The sequence below is a fragment of the Hylobates moloch genome, unplaced genomic scaffold, assembly GCF_009828535.3.
Source record: "Hylobates moloch isolate HMO894 unplaced genomic scaffold, HMol_V3 SCAFFOLD_23, whole genome shotgun sequence".
Lineage (NCBI taxonomy): Eukaryota > Metazoa > Chordata > Mammalia > Primates > Hylobatidae > Hylobates > Hylobates moloch.
This window is the reverse complement of record NW_026652298.1, coordinates 29927555-29949458: the sequence shown is the minus strand read 5'-3', so window position 1 is coordinate 29949458 and position 21904 is coordinate 29927555. Positions and strand designations below refer to the sequence as shown.

Genomic DNA, 21904 nt, shown 5'->3' with positions numbered 1-21904 from the left:
AAATACAAAAAAAAAATTAGCCGGGCGTGGTGGCGCATGCCTGTAATCCCAGCTACTTGTGTGGCTGAGGCAGGAGAATCTCTTGAATCTGGGAGGCAGAGGTTGTGGTAACTTGAGATTGCACCATTGCACTCCAGCCTGGGTGACACAGTGAGATTCCGTCTCCAAAAAAAAAAAAGGTGATGGGTAGTGAGTTTCTTGTGAGTGGAGGTGTTCAAGCAGAAATTGGGCAGTTATTTGGTGGCTCTGTGAGTCAGGACTCTAATCCAAATGACAGAAAACTCAAACTGGGCTTAAGAAAAAATGAAGCTTTTTGATTGATGAAAACAGGACATCCAAGGATTGGTGTAACCTTCAGCAGGGTTGCATCCAGAGGTCAGATGAGCAAATGTGGATGTTCTCTTCCTTCTGTTGCTCTCTGCTTGCTTTTTTGTGCTCTTCCTTCTTAGGAAGCCTCTCTCTATGTGATGAATCCTAGCAGCTCCAGGCTTACGTCCTATGAGCTTAGCAATTCTGGTCATGAAGAGAGGTTTTCTCTCCTAGTAGCTCTAACAAAACTCTTGGAATTGACTCTCATCAGCCTGACTTGAGTCTTCTGCCATCCCTGAACCAGTCATGGTGGCCAAAGGATGAAATACAGTGATTGGCAGGGCCAGGGCACGTGGCCACCAGTCAGTGGGGGCGTTTGGTCAGCTTCCCCATACCACTGGGAAGAGAGGTGGTTTCTTAAGAAAAAGCAGGATTCCATTAGCTGAAAAAGAGGGGAATTCATCTTGGGCAGAGAGAAAAAGAGAGATGTTCACCATGAGGGCCACTGAAAAAGGGTCTTTTAGCATCAAATGAGGAATTGGAGACGATCACTTTTTAGATTTAAATCCAAGACATAATGATCAGGTTTAGTTTCTTAGCCAAAAATTGTTTTCTTTTTCATCTTTGTCTTCATCATCATCATCATTGTCATCTTCCTCATCTTCCCTATCCTCCTCCCCTTCTCCTTCCCTGGAGAAACTAACTAGAATGGAATCCAGCTGTAGAAATCCTGGTTAATTTCTCAGATGCAGAATCTGGTCTCTGCAAAGGAAGGAGAATTTCTGTTGAAGCCCGACCTTTTGTTTGAAGTCCTATTCTCTGTAACGGGGCATAAAGACAATGTTCCTCAGTCAATAAGCATTCGTAACCTCGGGCTCTAGGATGTAAGCTCAGAGGAGGAAGGAGCTTTTATCTGTTTGTTCCCTGTTGTATCCCCAGTGTCTAGACAGTGCGTGGCATGTAGTAGTAAGGATGGATGGATGTGGGAGACAGAATGGGAAGAGCATGGTTTTGCATTGAACAAATTTGTGTTTGGAGTTCTGGAAACGTTCGTCTGAGTCATCTGGAGCACAGTGACCACTTGGGGGCAGTGTGAGGTTATTTCAGTAACTCGCACCTGGTGGCCAGGTAGACAAGAGGCTAGAACTGCGAGAACAGTTGGGAGAGACCAGAAGGGATGATCTCCCCCGTCTCTCTTTCACAACCCCGGCAGGAAACATCTCTAAGAGTCTGATTAGGTCACCCTGAGAATGTGGTATCTTGGGCATTGAAGCATCTTTGTGGGTTCTTGAAGGCCTGGGATCCTCCAGTGGAGAGTGTTCCTCGGTGTCCCGCTTTATAGCCTTTTACGTGGAGTCTTTGCCTTCCATCCACTAAAGGGGCCCCTATCCTTCGTCTGTCACCGCTGGCATCTTTCCTCTATTTACTTCACCATGAGGTTATGAGAACTCATCCTACAGTCTCTTCTAAGCCCCTATTTCCTTACCTGTAGAATGAGCATAATGCCTTGAAGAGACGTGATGATTACAGTGAAGGAATATTGATAAAGGACCCAGAAGAGTGTCTGGCCTGTGGAATGCATCCAACCTATGGTTACTATTATTGTTGGAGCCCAAGGAGAGATTTGAATTGTATTTGGGGCTTTCACAGACAAATTCATTAGAAAGTACTGCCTGGGCCCAGATAGTAGACAGAATACAAGTCTAGTGATTAATAGACCTGGGTTCAAATTCTGACTTCACTTGTGATTTGTATGACCTTGAACAAATGATTTAATGTGTCTGAGCCCAGTTTCTTCTTGGGTAAAAGGATATCATGATACCTACTTCCTGTGGCTGTTGCAAAGCTGCCTTTAACAAATGTCTTTGGCCTCTGTGCCTTTCCTCAGACTTTCAAGCCCATTGTGAGAGAGCTAGGAAGATAGAGGGTTGTCAAGTTGACAGATGTCAGAATAGGGTTGGTTCTGCCATAGTAACAAATGATCTTCAATCTCGGTCTTTAACAAAATAAAAGCTTATTTCCTGTTCGTATGTGTCCAACATGGGTTGCCCAAGGGCAACAGTGGGACCGTTCTGCTCCACATAGTGACTCAGAAATCTAGGTGGACAGAGGCTCCCATCTTGTAGCCACACCATGGCTTTCTCACTTAGTGTGACAGGGAAGGGATGGTGCAGGGTCACACGCCAGCAGTCCTGTGCTGTGACTCAGAAGAAACATTTGTCACTTCCACCTGGAGCTCATTGGCCCTAAGTCAAAAGCTTGTGCCCTGTTGTGCAGAGGGGGCTGGGAAGCTTAGGGAGCAGGTAGGGTGCATGGTGAGCACCAGTATCTCTGCCACAAGGACGCACTTGTTGTCTCCATGACATTCCCATTGTAGGGATTAGAGCAGCTGTGGGCTAGTGACTCCGTAGCTGCCAGGTCATTTCCAGCACAGTTTTTTGTGCCAGGAAGTAAAGAAATTTAGGCTGGAGACCCCGGCTTCATGGATGCTGCTGAGAACGTGAACTGTTTTACCTCTCCCAGATTCTGGGAGGTAGCTGTGGTCTTGTAATGCTGACTGTTGAATAGAAAACAGAAGAAGATCACGTTTGATGAGCCACTCTTTTGGGGGTGGCCCAGGCAGGGAAGCGTTGTGATACTTTTGCACTTACCTTCACTGAGTATATCATGGGGATATGAGTCACCCAGAGAAAAAGTTTTATTGCCTGTTGCCCTCTGCAAGGGAAGAAAAGTCACAGATGTCTGCTGCATGCCTCCTGAGGGCAAGAGTGTATGCTTGGCATTTTGACATACAAGATCTCAGTCATATGTTCAGTGTCCCGTGGAGAGAAGAGATTACAGTCTCCATGTTGCTGGTGAAACCATGAGGCTTAGGGGTGTTCAGAGCTGTCCCCTGTTCATGGGACACAGCCAGTGAAGTGTGGTCCCAGATTCAAGCCCTTTAAATTCCATGTTGTTGTTTTAAACTATACCATCTCGTCTTTCCATTGTAATGTCTGTGGGGCTTAAGGAAGTTGTAGGGATGTACCCAGTTCTGTGTGTCAATCAAAGCTGTAAGAATCAGAATCTTGTGTCTTTTACGAAGCTTGAGTTGTGTATTGGCTCATTTAGTCCTCATAACAACGCTATCATGTAAAAGCTCCTATGGCCACCGTTTTTCAGATGCGGAAACTGAGGTCCAGAGAGGTTGAATGATTTACCCAAGGTCACCCAGCAAGTTACTGGCAGACTGGGACAGAATCCTGGCCATCCAGCGCCAAGTTCATCCCCCAGACCACTACCCCACAGTGCTCGTTCACATTTGAGCACAGTCTTTCCTCTGTCCGGGTGCTGGTGTTCACGAATTACTACTTGGCACACATGAATGGCTGCGTACCCCTTCCTGGGAGGAGCAAGCCAAACGTTACCTGAAGGAGGCTCTTGGCAGCTTTACGGGAATGCTGTTGGGTATGAGAAAGAGACTTTCAAAGGAAAACAACATTTTGATGTTCATAAAATTTAATGTTCTCTCATTTACTGTCTTTCTCTTGAAACTTGAACATAATTTATTGAGCCCGTGGTTGAAATATTCAGGAGGTCTCTGTGTGTTACTTCGAAAGGAATATGATTAAAAACATGCGCCAGCCTCCACTGATTGCTCAAGACATGAGAACACGACAAAGAGCCACATAATTTCAGAATTTACATCTTTATATGAAAGCCTGTGCTTTCCAGCACCTTGCAAAATGAATGGAAAAGCAGCACTTCAGGGTGAAATATTTTCCAGAAAAGCTTCTGAATTGGTGTGCTAGTGTTAGCCTCACGGTACTAAGTAACTTCCTGGGTCCAGCAACCTATTCTTGGGGATAAGAAGAAGCTGCCCCAGGCCCTGTGCCAGGCTGGCTGCTCTGAAGTCACATCTTAACCATGTTTAAAATCCTGCTTGATATGATGGAGCCCCACTTTATAGCCGAGGAAATGGGAGCAGATGCATGATGGGGCTTGGGTGTGAACCTGTTCTCATGCCTCCTGCCGGCTGACCTCTGCCTGCCTCTGGCCTCAGCTTAGTATTACAAGCCCCAGGATGGGTAGCTGCCTCCCCTTCGTTTTCCCAGGGACCTTAGTCTTCCTGCTATGCCACTGGCTACTTTGAGAACCATTGACCACCTAGATCCCCATGAGATAGGGAGCTCTGTGACGGCAGGGGCAGGGGCAGGGTCCTTGTCACACTGATGCCCAGAGCTAAGATCAGTGCCTGGCACACTGTCGTTCAATAAATGTTTGTTGAACGAATGAAGAAACATGAATGAATGACTGAATAAGCAAATGAATTAGTGCTGCCAGGCCAGTGCAGGGAGGTGCATTTGACCTCTGCTATGGTTTGGCTGTGTCCCCACCCAAATCTCATCTTGAGTTGTAGCTCCCATAATTCCCACATGTTGTGGGAGGGACCCAGTGTGAGATAATTGAATCATGGAGGTTGTTCCCCTCTACTATTCTTATGGTAGTGAGTCTCATGAAATTTGATGGTTTTGTGAGAGGTTTCCTCTTTCTCTTGGCTCTCATTCACTCTCTTGTCTGCCGCCATATAAGACATGCCTTTTGCCTCCTGCCAGATTGGGAGGCCTCCCCAGTCATGTGGAACTTGTGAATCCATTAAACCTCTTGTTCTTTATAAATTACCCAGTCTTGGGTATGTCTTTATGAGTAGCATGAGAACAGACTAATACAACCTCACAAAGGGAGAGGGTTTATAAAATAACCCCAGAGCAGAGAGAGATTGTCCAGCATGGTGGTGTGAGAAAGAACTCTGGTTCCAATCCCATGGCCTTCAGTGTTAGCTTTGCCTAGGACTAAACCTCCACGAGCCTCTGTTTCCTCAATTTGTAGATGGAACCACTAGCTAGAATATAGAAGCCACGAGGGCAAGAGTCTTTCTTGTTTGCTGCTGTATCCATAGTGTTAAAACAGGGTTTTGCAAATGGTAGATGCTCAATAGATGTTTGTGGAATGAATGAATGAATCTGAAAATTTTCAGATATTGAAGATAAGTTTCTCGAGAAGGAGCCATGGACAGGCCTTGTATGGATAAGTTAACACAAGGATGGGGCTTAGGATTGGGTCTGGTGTCCAATACATGCTCAGTAAATGTTTGCTGTTAATGACAGTGGCCTCACTGTATCCTCCTCTTCCTCTTTTTCCTCCTGGGCTGCCTGCCCAGCCGGCTGGAGAAGGCCTTCTGTGCTGGGGAGGAGAGGAGGCCAACGCTGCGCTGCCTTCTAACTCCCAGGTCCTGGGAAGTAATAGCCATCCTCTGCAAGCCAGCCTGTCCTTTTGAAAGGAGAGGCCAGCAGAGCCTTTTAAAGTAATTCCGGCCCCATTTTCACAGGCCTAGCCGAGCACCGTGTTTTGTGCTTGTGATGGGACTATAATTACACCCATCGTGTGGTGCCAAGTAAACCACCTCATATGCTATGTTTACGGAAAGAGGCCTCTGCCCCTTTTTCCGTTGACCCTCCCATAATCCATGCAGCAGAAATAAGCCCTACAAGTGTCTGGTGTTGTCAGTGGCTTTGGCAGTGATCCCTAGTAACGTACGTGGAGTTGGGTAAGATCCTGTGCTCTGCGCTATAGCTGTGAACTGCCCAGGAGACATTACCATCTGCAGAAGTGCGTGCTACGCCTAATTCTGGGGGAGCCTCATGTAACAGATAGAACATGGGTCTGGGCGTTAGCTACTGCAGCCATCTCCATGTGACCATGGGCAAGTGTTCTAGTCCCTGTGGGCCTCAGTTTCCTCCCATATAAAATAGGAACAACACCAGCACCTGTTATGATGTCTAAGGCTTCTGTGTGCAGTTTTGCAGGTTGTACACTGCACAACAGCTTATGGCTCTGGGGGTACCAGTGGGAGCTTTATCTAGCTGTGCTCTAGTCACTGAACTCAGATGTCATGGGGCTGTGGCCAGTCGGGGCACTTACTTTGATTGCACGAAAGAGACTTTATGTCCAACATGGTGTACTTGACATGTAGTAAGTGCTCAGAAAACAGTAACTGTTGTTGCCACTACTACTGGGGGATGATCTATGGAGGAGGTGGATGAATGGATCAAAGGCGTTGGGCAGGAGATCAACTGAGATTTGAGTGACATTGTGAAGGGTGGATAGAATTTTAGGATGTGCGCATGGTGGGAAGGTGGGGGTGCAGCCGTATTCTTGTTCCATCCATGTCGGTCCTTCTCTTGAAATGTTTTCTTCCCTCTCCTCCCACCTCCTCTCCCACCAGTTGCTTTTATGCCATGCCAAGAAAATTAGTGGAAAGCCATTGAATAATTTCTTTTTATGTTTGGATTGTGGACAAATGTGAATGTGGACAGAATAGTAGAATGCACCTCTGTTTGCCCAGCACACAGTCCCGTCAGCTTCAGCAGCCACCAACCCAAGCCAGTCCCACTCCCCACTCCGCGCTGCCACTCCTAGTATTATTTTGAAGCAAATTGCAGACATCATGCAATCTAGTTTGTAAATGTTATTGAAGGGTTTTAAGCAGTAAAGGGGTGTGATCCTGGGTTTTAGAAAGATCATTTGAGCGTCAGCTGGCGGCGGGGGCAGCAGGGAGGCAGTGGTGTTTGTCTAGGTGGGAGGGGGCTTCTGAACCTAGGTTTGGCAACAAGGATGGAGGAGCGGGGACAGACCTTGGAGAGATGCAGGATGTAGATTCTATAGGACCAGTGGTACTGGATACTTCTGCTGGTGCCTCTTAAATGGATAATCATGGTAATGAACATTTGTGGAGTACTTTATGTAACCCTAAGTTAAGCACTTCTTTCTTTTATTATTTAAACCTCACAAAAGTCCTTTGAAATTTGCATTGTTGTTAATGTAATTTTGTGGATGAGAATCTGAGACCCAGAGAGGTGGAGGTACGTTGCCCAAAGTCACATCTAGAAAGTCAGGGATGGTGGGTTTTAATCCCAAACGGCCTGCCTCTGGTATTTGCACCACACCACACACCCTCTCCCGTACCGCTCTCACAGGACAGGTTTGAATCGGGGAATCCACTTAAAGACCCTCACAGCTGCATCAGTGCCTCTTGTGTGTTCTTCTTAGAGGAACTCACCTTTCAGCAGAGGGCTGGGGCTCCAGGTTTTGTTTTTTGCTTTCTTTCCCCTGTCATTGCTCACCAACCACCAGGAAGGTGTCGGCTGCCATTGTAACATGGTCATTTCTGTGGATTCTGCCTTGGCTCTTGGAGGGCTGTTGGTGGGGGCCAGGAGAGCATCAGTGTCTCTAGGCGGGTAGCAGCTCCTACTCTGTGAAGGCTTCCTCCCTGGCTTGCCTGTGTATATTCTGAAAGACCACATGTCGGGAGAAATGATGACCAACATTGGGGCCTGAGACCTGGCAGCCCTGTGGCCAAGCTATGACAGTCACCTAAACCTCTGCTTCTCAGAGGCGTCCCCTTACTAATTGAGCTGTTGTTAGTGTGGGTGTTGTCCCTCTTTAAACTGTAATCCCATCCTGATGTGTGTAAGCATTACCTCTCGCCATCTCAGTGTTCTGAGTGCAGAGGGGCTTGTTGCAGAGGTGATCAAGGGAGCCTTTGAAATGTGAAGTTATCACCAGGATTACTTACAAGCCTCTGCTTAGTGGTTCTGCAGACAGAGCCCACACAGCACTGTCTCGGTGGCACTTCAGGATCATCTGCCCCACCGGTCTCAGTTGATTTTATTACATGGTGGCTTTATGGTGCATCATTGAGGAGGATGAGTCCCGAGATTCCAGGGCACCTGGCTCATCAGGGCAAGCCTGAATAACTTCCTGGGGCCAGCCCTCCCCACAGCAGAACCAAAACAAAAGGTGGATTGGAAGGAAGAAAGAAACAGGAAAGACTCCAAAGATGGGAAATGCAGGACCATGAGCTCTGGAGCCAGACTGACCACCTCCCTCCCTTCCAGACTGCATGACTTGGGACATTTGAGTCACCCTTCTGAGCCTCAGTTTTCCTCATCTGTAAAATGGGGGTAAATATCCACCTCCCAGGCTTGTAATGTCTGCTAATATGTAAAACACTTAGAGTGCTATCAGACCCATAGCAGGTGCTCAGTCTGTTACATCCTGTCCGCATCATGGCAGGTACTGGTGACTGCCCGAGAGCTCTTTCATCCCTTTGTACCTCATGACAAACCTGTATGATAGGTGACAGTAACGTCATTTGACAAATAAATACCAGGAATTAGAGCTGGGTGTGGTGGGTCATGCCTGTAATCGTAGCACTTTGGGAGGCTGAGGCAGGAGGATTCCTTGAGTCCAGGAGTTCAAGACCAGCCTGAGAAACATAGCCATATCCTGTCTTCACCCAAAAAAAAAAAAAAGAAAAAAAAAAAAAAAAAGCTGAGCACATGGCACATGGCTGTAGTCCCAGCTACTTGAGAGGCTGAGACAGGAGGATTGCTTGAACCCAGGAGGTCGAGGCTGCATGAGCTGTGATTGCACCACTGTACTCCAGCCTGGGCGACAGAATAAGACCCTGTCTCTGGAAAACAAAATGTAAAAAATAGGATACGAGGAATCAAAGATGTGTGATTCTTTACACAAGGTCATCCAGCAGTGAGTAGACAGGACCTGGATTTGACCTCCAGGGCCTCATTTTTCTCCTTGACATGGAATATCCGGAAGTCATGTCTGCCAGTCTCCTGGAATGTCTTCATGCTGGGATTTTCTTTTGAAGCTGTTGTCGGCGTTGCCTTCACCTGAGGCAGAAACCATTTTGGAGAAGGCTCACCCTAGCTGCTGGGGAGCCCCTAGACTCTTCTGTGGGAGTCTCCTTTGGCCTTGCATTGGCCGAGGTTCTTACGTACTCTAGGCGCCCCTTCCGTTACTGCTAGGGTCCCCCTGAGGGGGATGTGGGAGCAGCCAGAGCCCACATGGCTTTTCCCCTCTGCCTGCTGATGGCAGCCATTCGCTGTGGCGTTGACGGCGCCTTTCCCCTGCTCTGTGTGTGTGTATGTGTGTGTGTGTGTGTGATAGTTTCCCTTACCTTTAAGATGCTCCCAGCCCTCCATCCCTGGCTCAGCACCCTTCCAGGTCCTCTGCTCTTCACTAGTGCCTTGAGATGCTAGGTCAGCATCACAGTGATGGCGTATGCTGAGAGGGAGGAGAGAGGAGTGTGACCAAGAACACAGGTTCGGGAATCCGAATCCCATTTCTGCTGCTTACTTCCAGTGTGGCCTTGGACAAGTTGCACACCCTTTCTGTGCCTCAGTTTTCTTAGCTACAAAATTAGGGACAGTAACACCACTCAGCTCCCAGGGGAGTTGTAGGGTACAGGTGAGTATTGCTCGGAGAGGACCTGGAACGTTCCTGGTGCGCAGGGAGTGCCCCCTGAGCCTGTCCGCCCCTCCACACTGTCACCATCGCCCCTCCGGGAAGACAGTGCACTCAGTTTACAGAACACTTTTCCATTCCTCAGCTTGTTTAAAAGTCTTGTGGCCTCCCAGTAGAGGAGCAGAGAGCACTGAATTAAAAGCAGGAAGCTTGGTGTGCAGTCGTGGCTCTGTTAGGGAGTAAAATAAACTGTGTATGGCTTTAGACAGGCCACTTGCCTCCCCAAGCCACATTTCCTCAAATGGGCACCGTGTTTCTCTTCCTGGATTATTTATGTGTTGCCTGAAAGGCCATGTGACCAGAAGAGCATGGGCTTTGGAGCCCTAATAACTCGGATTCGGATTTCTCTGTCACTCCCTGGACCCACAGTGCCAAGGTCAAAGAGAGCTATGGCTACTAGAATCCCATGAGGATTTCCTGTGACTGTGTGTCTAGTACTTGATCTGGACACCCATTATTTCAATGAACATTTCTAGTTTTCTTAGTTTTCAAGGCTAAATGGACGCTGTAAGACAATGTACAGGTTGAGCATCCCAAATCCAAAAATCCCAAATTCCAAATGTTCTGGAAGTCAGCATATTTTGAGGCTGACATAATGCTCAAAGGAAATGCTCATTGGAGCATTTGGATTTCAGATTTTCAGATTTGGGATGCTCATCCTGTAACTATAATGCAAATACTCCAAAATCCAAAAATTTCAAAATCCAAAATACTTCTGGCCCCGAGCATTTTGGATAAGGGATACTTGTATATGTATCTAAAAGAAGGGCAGGTGTTGATAGCATTGGTTTTATCTCGTTTTTCTTTTCAACTGTCTTGAATTTTATCCAAACGTGACTGTAGTTTGGCTTTTTTTCATTATTGTTTATCCTTGTTTTTCGTAATTATTAATGAAGAGATTGCTTCAAACACAGCACTCGTAGATCAGTGCTTCTCAAACCATGAGAACCCGTTTTCTTTTTTAAAAAAACTTTCAATCCATTGCAGACTGATATTTTTATAAATTACCAAAAAACAATGTAGAAAAACCCTGAAGCTCCTGTGTTTCACAGCAATATGAAATTGCTTGAAACATTTCTAAATGCTTGCTTCCAGTTTCTTTCCTCCTCTGGTCTCATACTGGCAGAAAACAGGTGGCACACCCACACCAGTTTGTGGGCCACCCTGTGCATGTCACTGTCATAGAGTCACTTGCTGTGTGTGTGTGACACTTGCCGTGTCATTACTGAGGTGGCAACACTGCATGTGACAGTTACAGTTGGCCCTCTGTAGCTGTGACTCTGCATCTGTGGTTCAACCAACTGAGGAGCAAAAATACCGGGTGGGGAGAATGCATCTTTACTGAACATGTATAGACTTTTTTCCTTCTTTATTCCCTAAACAATATGGTACAACAATTATTTACATAGCACTTACATCATATCAGGTACTGTAAGTAATTGAGAGAAGATTTAGAGTATACAGGAGGAGGTGTGTAGGTTCTGTTGCAGATACTACACCATTTTATAGAAGGGACTGGAGTGTCCGTGGATTTTGCTATCCGTGTGGAGTCCTGGGACCAATCCCCCACGCATACCGAGGGATGACTGTACCGCCATCTGCTGTGGGCAGGCAGGGTTCATGCCGTTTTCTTCTGGCTTGTGGCTTTGTTCGCATCAGCGAGAGTTCAGAGGTGGAGAGCTGACAAGTGGAGGAGCTTCTGCGACGTCCCCGTTTTGCAGATGAGGAACAGGAAAACTGTTTCCTACAAGTAGGGAATGGCCCAACTGCCGTTCAAAGCTGAGTCTATGAAATGCTCCCTTTGTGTTTACGAGTGGCTCTTAACTCTGACTGATCATTGTAGGCACTGCGGGCTTTAAAAAATATTTCTTTGAGGTCCTTCACCTGAGTCTACTGAATCGGAATTTCAGGGGCCAAGACCCAGAAATCCGCATTTTTCAGAAGCCCTTCAGTGACTAGTGATCGGCTTGGGTTGGGAGCCACGAGTCCAAACCATGCCACTGCACTCTACTCTGCAGTACAAACGAATTGTCCTTAACCACCAAAGGGATCAGCTTCCTACCATATCCCAAGAGGGAGTGCAAGGAGCACAGATAGTAGGGCCATTAAGGTGTGGGTTCAATTCCCCACTTTGACACTTCTTTGCCCTGACATTTGAGGCTTATAAGCCAACCTCCCTGTGTCTCATTGATAAGGGAAGCATGCTGGCCCTGCAGGGGGGTTGCAGGAATTACATGAGCTGGTGCACCTAATGCCTGTAAGAGGCCTGACACTTAGTTGGTGCTCCAGAGCATGTGAACGCAAAGTGGGCGCTGTCTAGGTTCAGTTTTTAACTAGACAGGTGCAATGCCATCATCACAGAAAGAGGCTTCAGGCCCCTCCCCACAACCAGAGTAAACTGGGCCACAAAACAGGTTGTGAGTTTTATAAAACTTAACAGATTCTAAGGCATCGAAGTGAATAATCTTGGAGAGTTTTGAGTATGTGACCCCCCCAAAGAACCTCAGTTGCTATTGAAATTTTAGGGGGTGTCTTGATCTAATTAATCAAGAAGCATCTAATTTGTTAGCTGGAGGAGGGTGAAGCATGATTTACTTGAATGTGATTAGATGGAGGGAACATTCTGATATGAAAGGAAATGCCAGAGGCGTTTTTGAAAAATTTATAATCCTTTCGTGATTTGGCAGGTAATTATGATAATTCCTGGTATTTTCACAGACTTAAAAGTTTTCTCACAGCTACATTATTTTTGGAGATCATCTTTCCTGATACTCCAGCTGAAAGGAATTGCTCCATCTCCTAAAGCTCCGAAGGCATCATTTTCCAAAGCCCAACTCAAATGTCACCTTCTTGGTGGTGCTTTCCCCCATCTTTTAGGCCAGGGCTACCAAATAGGCATCATCTTGCTGGTCAACACACTGATTGGTTGGTTATGGCTGTCTAGGTATCTTCTTGAGGAACAGTGATTGATTAGTGCTGTCTGCCAAGGGAACAGCGGGCAGGGGAGTAGTGGAATCCTGAGATACTTACCCAGTCCCCTTTGACAGGCGTTGAGGTGGATCCCATACATTTGGAGCTAAACTTGTGTTTTGAGCTCACATGCAAGTAGAGAGGCAGGATTTCTGCCCAGCCATGATTTGTCAAATCAAAGGTGAGTGATTTAAAAAATTTCATAGACGTTGCCAAATAGGCAAGTTACTTAAACTTCTTGAATCTTCTACCTTCTCTCCAGCCCAAAAGATGAAACCCAGATGATGACGCGTAGTCTTTGCACCTCATTAACTGATAAGTTGTGCACCTTCCAAGCACAAATTCAGAACCACAACTTCTACTGGCTAGGTGGTGTCCTTGGGCCTTTTGGAGAATCAAGGCTTCATTCCTGGTCCTCTGTCCCTTGCTGGGCTGGGTTTGTGGCTGTGTCAGCCCTGGTCAGTGTATCTCCACCTGGCATTTGCTTTTGTTTTGTCACTGTCATAGTGTTGTCAAATGGCATCTCCTCCTTAACTACCTGCACATTGATTAATTTTCTTGAAATATAACAACTGAGGGTAGAAAGAAGCACATCAGACTCTCAAACTGATGATGTCAGGACACAAGTGCCTGGTGGGGATATAGGCATTGGATATGGCATGGGAGGCTGCCTGGCATGTGCCAAGGCTCATTAGATAAGTGACTCCTGAATGTTAACTCTTGGAGGGGTGGGCCTTCCCTGACACTCTGTCTTGTCTCCGAGTGACTCTATCATAATTTACCAAACGTCAAAGGATGTGAACTGTGTGGCTGTCCTTCCGCCTCCCTAAGATCCTAGCACTGTGCCTGGAAGATGGTTAGCAACTCTGTGGTGCTCTTGCTTCGGGGCACACTGCGTGCTCCCCACAGCATTTCTATCTCCTTGATGTGGCATGTCATGGCCTTTCTCCATCTGGCCCCTGGAGACCTACTTGTCCGCCACTTCCTCCATGTCTGCTGTCATGATCACCCACGACATAAAACCAGCTCTCATCCACTGGGAACTTATCCTGCCCCAGATGTGCTGCCAAGCCTGCTAAGTGCAGCTTCTCTTGCCATCCTCACAGTGGCCTGGTGAAATGGGTGTGGTTTTTAATGCCCATTTCATAGATGCACAGCCACAGGCTCACACCAGAACACACACACTGTCAGTAACTGATCAAGCCCAGGCCCATCTTGCACCAAGGCCTGACGCCTGAACCACCTCTCTCCGCCTCCTCCCTGCCAGCCTCTGGTGCCAGCACTTGCACCTGTAGTTTCCTCCACTGGTCATACCTTTCTCTTCCTTGTCTGCAGGGTGACCTCTTATTGCTCAACATGTTTATGGAGCAGAGAAGGCCTGTGGGGACTGAGTGAGTTAGTGAGACCCCAAGAGGGAGAAGGGGGATTGGAGAGAAAGGCTGGGGCTGCATCTTGAAGGAGTTTGGGTTTTACTCTTAGAGCAGTGGAAGCACTGAAAGTATTAAACAGCAGGTGACAACATTAGATGTTACTTTGGGAAGATCATTGTGCCTGCTTGGAGGAGAATGGATTGGAGGGCACCTGTTCTCTCTCTGTGCTATTTTCTGTGGCTGTTGAAAAATAAGAAGGTCAGATGAGAACCCTTAAGTGCCCTCAAAGCCTAATAAAAATTCCAAGAGGCAGTGGTTGTGCAGCCTACTTTTATTTTTGTGATAACAGGAACTATTTGTGATCTCACATTCTCTCTTCTGAGGCTCTTTCTGAGTCTTGAATTTATTTCTAGTTATACTGGAGTTTGGAAATAGTTATTCGAGGAACAGTAAGCTCAGTATGGTTTATGTAAGATGAAAGCTGTTTATACCAATGGCTGTAGGTAGGGATATGTGATATAAAAACTCACAGTTTCAGAGATTAGCTTAGTAACAATGAACATCATAGTTTTAATGGTTGCTGGACATTATTTTATCAAATTTTGTCTTTTAAGTTGCATCGGATTTTTCCTTTTCATTCCCTAGTGAAATGAAAGATTTGCCTGATGTGGTCAAGTTCTGCTCTTCTGGCTGCAAAAGAGAACCAGGGTTTTGACAGCTTATGGTAAACACCACTTGTATCTGGGATGTTTCGATGTTTTCTGCATTTATGAAATTGCAGTAACACTCTGGCTTTCACTGCAAAACAAAACTGAAACAAAACACAAAACCCTGCTTTGCTTTGGAAATGGCAGTGGCATTTATTTAAGGCTCACATTTTGTGGGGGCACATTGGCAGGTATTTAGCAGTAATATCGGCAGCTGTGGATTTCTGGTTTGCTGGGTGGTGAATGGATTCACAGCCTAGAGGAAGCTCGTGGAGGGTTCATGTGATTTCTGTGTGGAGGGAACACATAGGCATTATGAGCAATACTGTATTTGTTTGTTAAAGGCCCAAAGATGATCGACTCAACCTTTTCTTCTCCAAAAGGAATAAGGCAACAAAGGAATATTAATTTTACATCTGTACAAAGAAAAAAGCTGGCAGAAAGGCTCAGTGACTTATTCTGCCTTTGTTAATTGCATGGTTCTTGCAGTATCTTTTGTGTCATTTGCACTTACTATTTCACACTGGTTTGAAAGCGTCTGTACCTCAGGGATAGAAGGGGGTACCTTTGGAGGGGAACTCACAGAGCAAGTTAATGGAAGCCTGATATATTTCATGTTGATTGCACAATGGCTCCCTTGTATTTCAGATGAAGAATTTTAATTCTTTATAAGGGTCTAAGTGGCTTCTCTCACGATGAATGGGAGCTCAAATAAGGAAAAGTAGAAAGAATGAGAAGGAAACATACCCCTTTGGCTATCATTCATATCTTGGTGGATTTTCTTCTGTGACTTACCCTTCACACTGCGACTTACCTTTCATACAACAACAACAAAAAAAGAGGGCTCCCTTTTATTCCTCCTCAGATAAGACACACATTTAGTGACCCCTGTTTTTTCACAGAGCTTCTCCCTGTGTCCCTCCTGTACTCTGACAGTGTCTTCTATAGCTCATGTAAAGTACTTATTGCAAATGGCCTGGTATTGTTTTTGCACTGCATACAGTGTAGTTAGTGCTCAGGTGAGGCCTGGGGCGTTGGAGGGGTGCTGTCTTGGGAAGGGCAGGGAGCTGGGGACCTAGATAAGGATCTTCCTGACCTGGTATTCTGGGGACTTCTCTTAAAGATGCTTGCAGGATTCTTCCTTCAGGGTTCTTGGAGAGTGTAGCAGGATTACATCTCACATTTCTCTAAAATGCTTAAGTAAATTACAGTTGAATAGTCTGTACATTGACTATAGACCGTCTATAGTCACCTCCGGTTTTATTTCTTGGGGATCAGCTGAGAATATCGAATAATTCAATTTGGAAAGATTCAGCAGCTTACAGCAGGCCCAAATGGGTTGCATGTGGGCAGAGTGGAGTGGCAGGACCGCAGCGCATAGCCAGGGCTCTGGTGTCAGTTCCTTGTTAGACGTTTGACCTTGACAGGGCGAGACCTTATTTAAAAAAAAAAAAAGAAAAAAAAAAAGCCCAAGGTCCAAACATGATCGGATACTATCCTATTTGGACCATAACTTCATACTTTTGACTCTGAAGTGTCAGTATGAAGCAGGTCAAACACATTGAGCTTATGGGTGATTGCATGGTTCACAGGTAAGCAGTGTCATTGGCTCCAGCCCCAACAGCCTGCGAATGTTTTGCTGACAGGTGTCAGGAAGGAGAGTCCAGAGAAGGCGGAATTGGTCCCTGGGGAATGTCCGCCTCTAAGCCTCACCTTTCGATGCTTGTGTTCCAGGTCGCAGAGATGCATGGCGAGCTGATTGAGTTCAACGAGCGCCTGCACAGGGCCCTGGTGGCCAAGGAAGCCCTCGTGTCCCAGATGAGGCAGGAGCTCATCGATCTCCGGGGACCGGTGAGTGTTCCCCCAACCCTGTGTGTCTATCCAGCCTCTGCTGCCCACTCCCCAGTAGAAAAGCACAGAGACCAACAGAGCAAGCAACCGTGCATCCACTGGCCAGATTTGCCCACATTCACCTCTGCCACAGTTGCTTTTTATTTTTTGTGGGGAGGGGGTAGAATAAGTAAAATGTTACAAGTTCTGTTGAAGCAACATTTCCTGCTTCTCCTTCTAGTCATCTACAGTTAAAATTGGCATAGTCCCCCTCCGCCCATCTTTCCATACTTTACTGCATGGATAAATTTCCATGAGCAGTAAACAGTCTTAGTTTTGTGTTCTTAACTTCTACCTACATGGTATTACTTTTGTATATATCTGTTTGCCACTTGTTTTTGCTCATTTGTTTTTAATTTAATATTGTGGTTTGAGGAGTAATCCACATACATCAGGTATAGGGCTTTTCAACCACAGCACTGCTGGTATTTTGGATCGTATAATTCTTTACTGTGGGGGCTGTTCTGAGCATTATGGGATGCTCAGCAGCATCCCTGGGTTCCACCCACTAGAGGCCAGTAGCTTCACCTCGCCAGGTTTTGGCAACCACAAATGTCTCCAGATATCGCCAAATGTCCTCTGGATTTCAGAACCTGGCAGAATCACCCCTGGTTGAGATCCACTGATCTAGATCACCTACTTGCTTGGCTCTGTAGTTCTCTGTTGAATGAAGTAGCACAATATTTTTGATTCAGTCGTGTCTTTGTAAACATTTAGGAAGTCTCCACTATTTTGCTATTACAAACCACAGTGCCGTGAGCATCTAACACTTGTCCTTTTGTGCAGATGTATAATAGCTTCCTCATTTTACAACTTCTTTATTATGTAAAATGCCCACATTTAGGCAGGCTGTGTGGGTGAACAATTATCCGTCATGGCCAATTGTGTTTCAGGTTATCTACATCTGCTTCCTCCTCCTATAGCATTTCAGTCAAATCCTGGGTATTATTTCATGTATAGACATCTTTGTATTTATCTCTAAAAATACAAAAAGAAATACAATATCCTATCACCCCCATTACCAGTAATTCCTTTATGTCTTCACAGTCAGTGTTCAAATTTCCAATTGCCTCATACCTTTGAATAGTTTTTTTGATTCAGGATCCATGTGAGACCCATGCATTGTAATTGGTTAATATGTCTCTATGTTGCTTTTCCTTTAAATTTTAAAAATCAGGGTAAAATATACCTAACATAACTTTTACCATTTTAACCATCGTTAAGTGTACAGTTGAGTGGCATTAAGTACGTTCACACATTGTGAGGCCATCGCCACCACCCCTCTCCAGAACTTTTCCATCTTCCCCAACTGAAACTGTCCCCATTAAACACTCAGTCCCTGCTCCCCACTCCCCCTAGCCCTTGGCGACCATTCTACTTTGTTCCTCTATGAATCCACTACTGTCTTAGGTTTCTTTTCTTCAACAGAGTCTTCTCTCATCTCTCTCTCTCCCCTTCTTTCTCATAATTTGTTTACCGAAGACACTGGATTTGCCTTACAGAGGTTTTTACCACCTCAGTTTTGCTGATGGTGTCTCTGTAGTGTGATTCGATATGCTACTTCATTTCCTGTATTTCCTTGAATTAGAAGCTTGAATTCAGGTTTAATTTTGCTGATTATATGACTCTGTTGTTGGGTGGTGTTTTCTGTCAGGAGATGCATAATGTTTGCTATCTTTTTATGATATTAGCAGCCATCTCTTATCACTTCCTGGGTCCATTACACAAACGTTTCTTTAAGGTCACTACCTAAGTGTGAAATTGCGGCGTTTTAGTGTATGGCGTCTTAAACTTTAGTGAGTTTTGCCATTTTATAAAGTAAAAGCACCTATTTATTATCCCTCTGTTTGTGTGTAAAAGTTCCTGCTGACACTTTCACATCGCTGCTGTGATATTTTATATATTTGTGTTTTCCTCTGCTATTTCTGGCCCATAACTCCCATAGCCCTTGTTGTAATGTTGGAGGCACTTTAGGCCTCAGAAGAAGGTCTCGGAAAACAGAATCTCTCTGACCTTCTCCTGCCCTCTTTTCATCTCTTCCTTTTTCTACCCAAGGCAGGACTCTAATCTTCCCCTGCTATCCGTAAAGAAATTGACCCATATTGTCTGATTGTAGGTCACAAGACCCCCATTTCAGAAGGGGTCCAGCCCCGCACCCTGGAGGAAAGAATACTGCACAGAGAAGCCAGGAAGGATCTGGACAGACAGGCCTTGCAGGGTCTCCCCACTCAGTCTGTTAGTCTTAGACCATACCCTTTTTATCCAATCACGTTGTTAATCTTGGTTATCCAGTGATGTCTTCATAAAAGGCCCTGGAAGATGGGATTCAGGGAGCTTCCAGGTAGCTGAATAAGTGGAGGTTCCTGGAGGTTGATACATGGGGAGAGCGTGGAAGCTCCGCACCATGTCCCATACCTTGGCCTGTGCATCTCTTCACTATATCCTTTGTAATATCCTTTATAATCACCAGAAAATGTGTTTCTCTGAGTTCTGTGAGCTGCTCTAGCAAATTAATGAAGCCCAAGAAAGGGATTGTGAGATCCGCATTTTATTGCTAGTGAGTCAGAAGCACAGGTGAAACAACCTGGGGCTTGTGGTTGGCATCAGAAGTGAGGGGCGGTCTTGTGGGACTGAGCCTCACCAGGTGGGATCTGATGCTACCTCCAGGTAGATGTGTCAGAATTGAATCAGAGGACACCCATCTGGTGTCCGCTGCAGAACTGATTGTTTGGTGGTAGGGAGAAACCCCCATACATTTTGTCCCAAGAAGTCGCCTTTGTTGATGGTTGTGGTATGACAGCAGAAGGAAAATGGTTCATGTTTTCCCACTCGTACCTACCAATGCCTTTTTCATGAGATGGCTTTAACTTGCGTTTCCCTGACCACAGATGAGGTTGAACATCTTTTCATTTGCCTGTTTCCCATTCTGGGTTCCACATCTGACTTCTCACAGCCTTTGTCCATTTTTCTACTGCACAGTATTTGGCTTTCTTGCTTTCTCACTCTTTTTATATCTCCTTTGCACTTACACGTATTTTACATATCCCCTCCTAGCCTATGGCTTAATCATTCACTTTAAATAAAAGTAGAGCATTTAAAACATATGTAAAAGCAGAGGGAATTATGTAACAAAAACCCATGTCCCTATCACTCAGCCTCAATAATAATCAACTCAAGGTCATTCTTGCTTTGCTCATACTCTGCTCGTTACTTCTCAACTCAGATTATTTGGGTGTATATGCAACCCATCTTATGCTTTCATTTATAAATACCCAATATTTACTGCTAAAATATATTCACAATACCATTAGCACACCTATTTTTATTTTATTTATTTATTTTTTTGAGACTGAATCATGCTCTATTGCCCAGGCTGGAGTGCAGTGGTGCGATCTCAGCTCAATGCAACCTCTGCCTCCCAGGTTCAAGCAATTCTCATGCCTCAGCCTCCCAAGTAGCTGGGATTACAGGTGCTCACCATCATGCCTGGCTGATTTTTGTATTTTTAGTAGAGATGGGGTTTCATCATTTTGGCAAGGCTGGTCTCAAACTCCTGACCTCAAGTGACCCGCCCGCCTCGGCCTCCCAAAGTGCTGGGATTACTGGCGTGAGCCACTGCACCTGGCCTAACACCTATTTTTAACAGTAATTTCATGATATCATGAAATACCCAGTCTGTGTTCAGTATTCTCCAGGTAGCTCAATAGAGTTTTCCATGTCTTTGTGTTGATCAGGACCCTGATAAAGTTCATATAGTGCAGTTGGTTGGTGTGCCTCTTCAGGCTCTTGTAATTTGTAGATTCCCTTGCTATCGCTCTCTTTTTTCCCTTGTCTCTTTTGTCATTATTGTGGAAGACACTTGGCTCCTTGAACTGTAGGTTTTCCCAGTTAGGATTTTGCTAATTGCAGTCCTATGGTGATGTTTGTCATGTTCCTCTGTCCCTTACCTTTCCTTTAAATTGGTCATGCACTCTGGAGGCTTGACGAGTTTCAGGTTTGGTTTTTTGCCACAACCATGTCACAGGTGGTGGTGTGTGTTTCCATCAGGAGGCTCATAAATGTTGGTCTAGGAAAGCACTATTGCAGGTGCCAGTTCACACCAGACCCCATTTGTTTCAGTGGGGCCAGTGTGCAAATGTAATCCCCATCCCCCCACCCCCTACCATATTGAAAGCCTAATAGTGCAGTCCCTGACTGAGTTTGCTTCCCTAATTCCTGACAGCTCCAAGACTTTGTACATGTTTTTGTGGATTTCTTATTTAGGTAGTTAGCAGTTTTCTTAAAAGGAAGCATATTTAGGAAGGACCTGTTGTATACTAAGAACCCTTTCAGGGAGGTGATATCATCTCCATTTTACAGGTTTACTGAGGTTCAGAGAAGCCTCCAGTCATTCTGTGAGTGTGTATGTAATAGAGCCTGGATTCAGACTCAGGTTTAATTACAAAGCCCATTTTCTTTCTCCAAGCTACACCAGCTCTAGAGAATTGCAGGAATAGGTATGGGAGAGGGGGTCCCCTTATGTTACCCATTCCCGCCAGCCAAGGTTCCAGCATCCCTGCAGTGGCCCTGCCACTTGTGTTGCACATTAGAGACTTGGGCAACATCTAATCTACCTCCTCTGAGAAAGGACAGTGGGATGTGGGGATGGAGGCCTGGCCCTGACCTGTCTCCCAGTGTGAGTGGGGTAGGTCTTGGAGGTGGGCCAGCCTCTCCATTGTCCCTGCCCAACACCAGGGGTCCCAGCCTACTCCAAGGCTAGCCTTGCAGAGGGGCTCAGTGGGCAGTCAGGAACCAGGCAGTGGTCCCATTTCTTAGGACAGGTTCAGTGTCAGGTGGTAAATGGTAGGTGACTTTTGTCACTGTAGATCAATTTTTTGGAGAGCAACATCAGTGCATCATTCTCATTGTGGATAATAAAAAAACCCAATTAACCTGTACAAATGAATGACTGCTGATATTAGTAGTTAATATTTATTGATTGATATCAGTCAAAAATTTGGCTTCCCTCTTGAATGTTAGTAATTTAATCCTCACATGGCCTAATAGTAATTAATATTATGATGGCCATTTTGCAGAAGACAAAGCTGAGAGTCAGAAATGATGCAACTCTCCCAGCATCTCACACTGAGAAGTGGCACTTCTGGGTCTGACTTAAAAAATTAGATTTTTGGAGGGTGGAGCCAAGATGGCCGAATAGGAACAGCTCCGGTCTCCAGCTCCCAGCCCCAGCGACACGGAAGACGGATGATTTCTGCATTTCTGCTTGAGGTACCGGTTTCATCTCACTAGGGA

At 45.7% G+C, this 21904-nt stretch overlaps 1 protein-coding gene across 2 annotated transcripts in view; it reads left to right on the top strand.

Moving 5' to 3' along the window:
• The window catches only part of SNX29 (sorting nexin 29), a 593868-nt gene that overhangs the window by 359718 nt on the left and 212246 nt on the right, over window positions 1-21904 (top strand). For both annotated transcript variants that reach the window (XM_032145365.2, XM_032145366.2), the window contains exon 16: window positions 16457-16573. In XM_032145365.2, the coding sequence (XP_032001256.1) occupies window positions 16457-16573 (117 nt within the window). The remainder of the gene's footprint in view (window positions 1-16456; window positions 16574-21904) is intronic.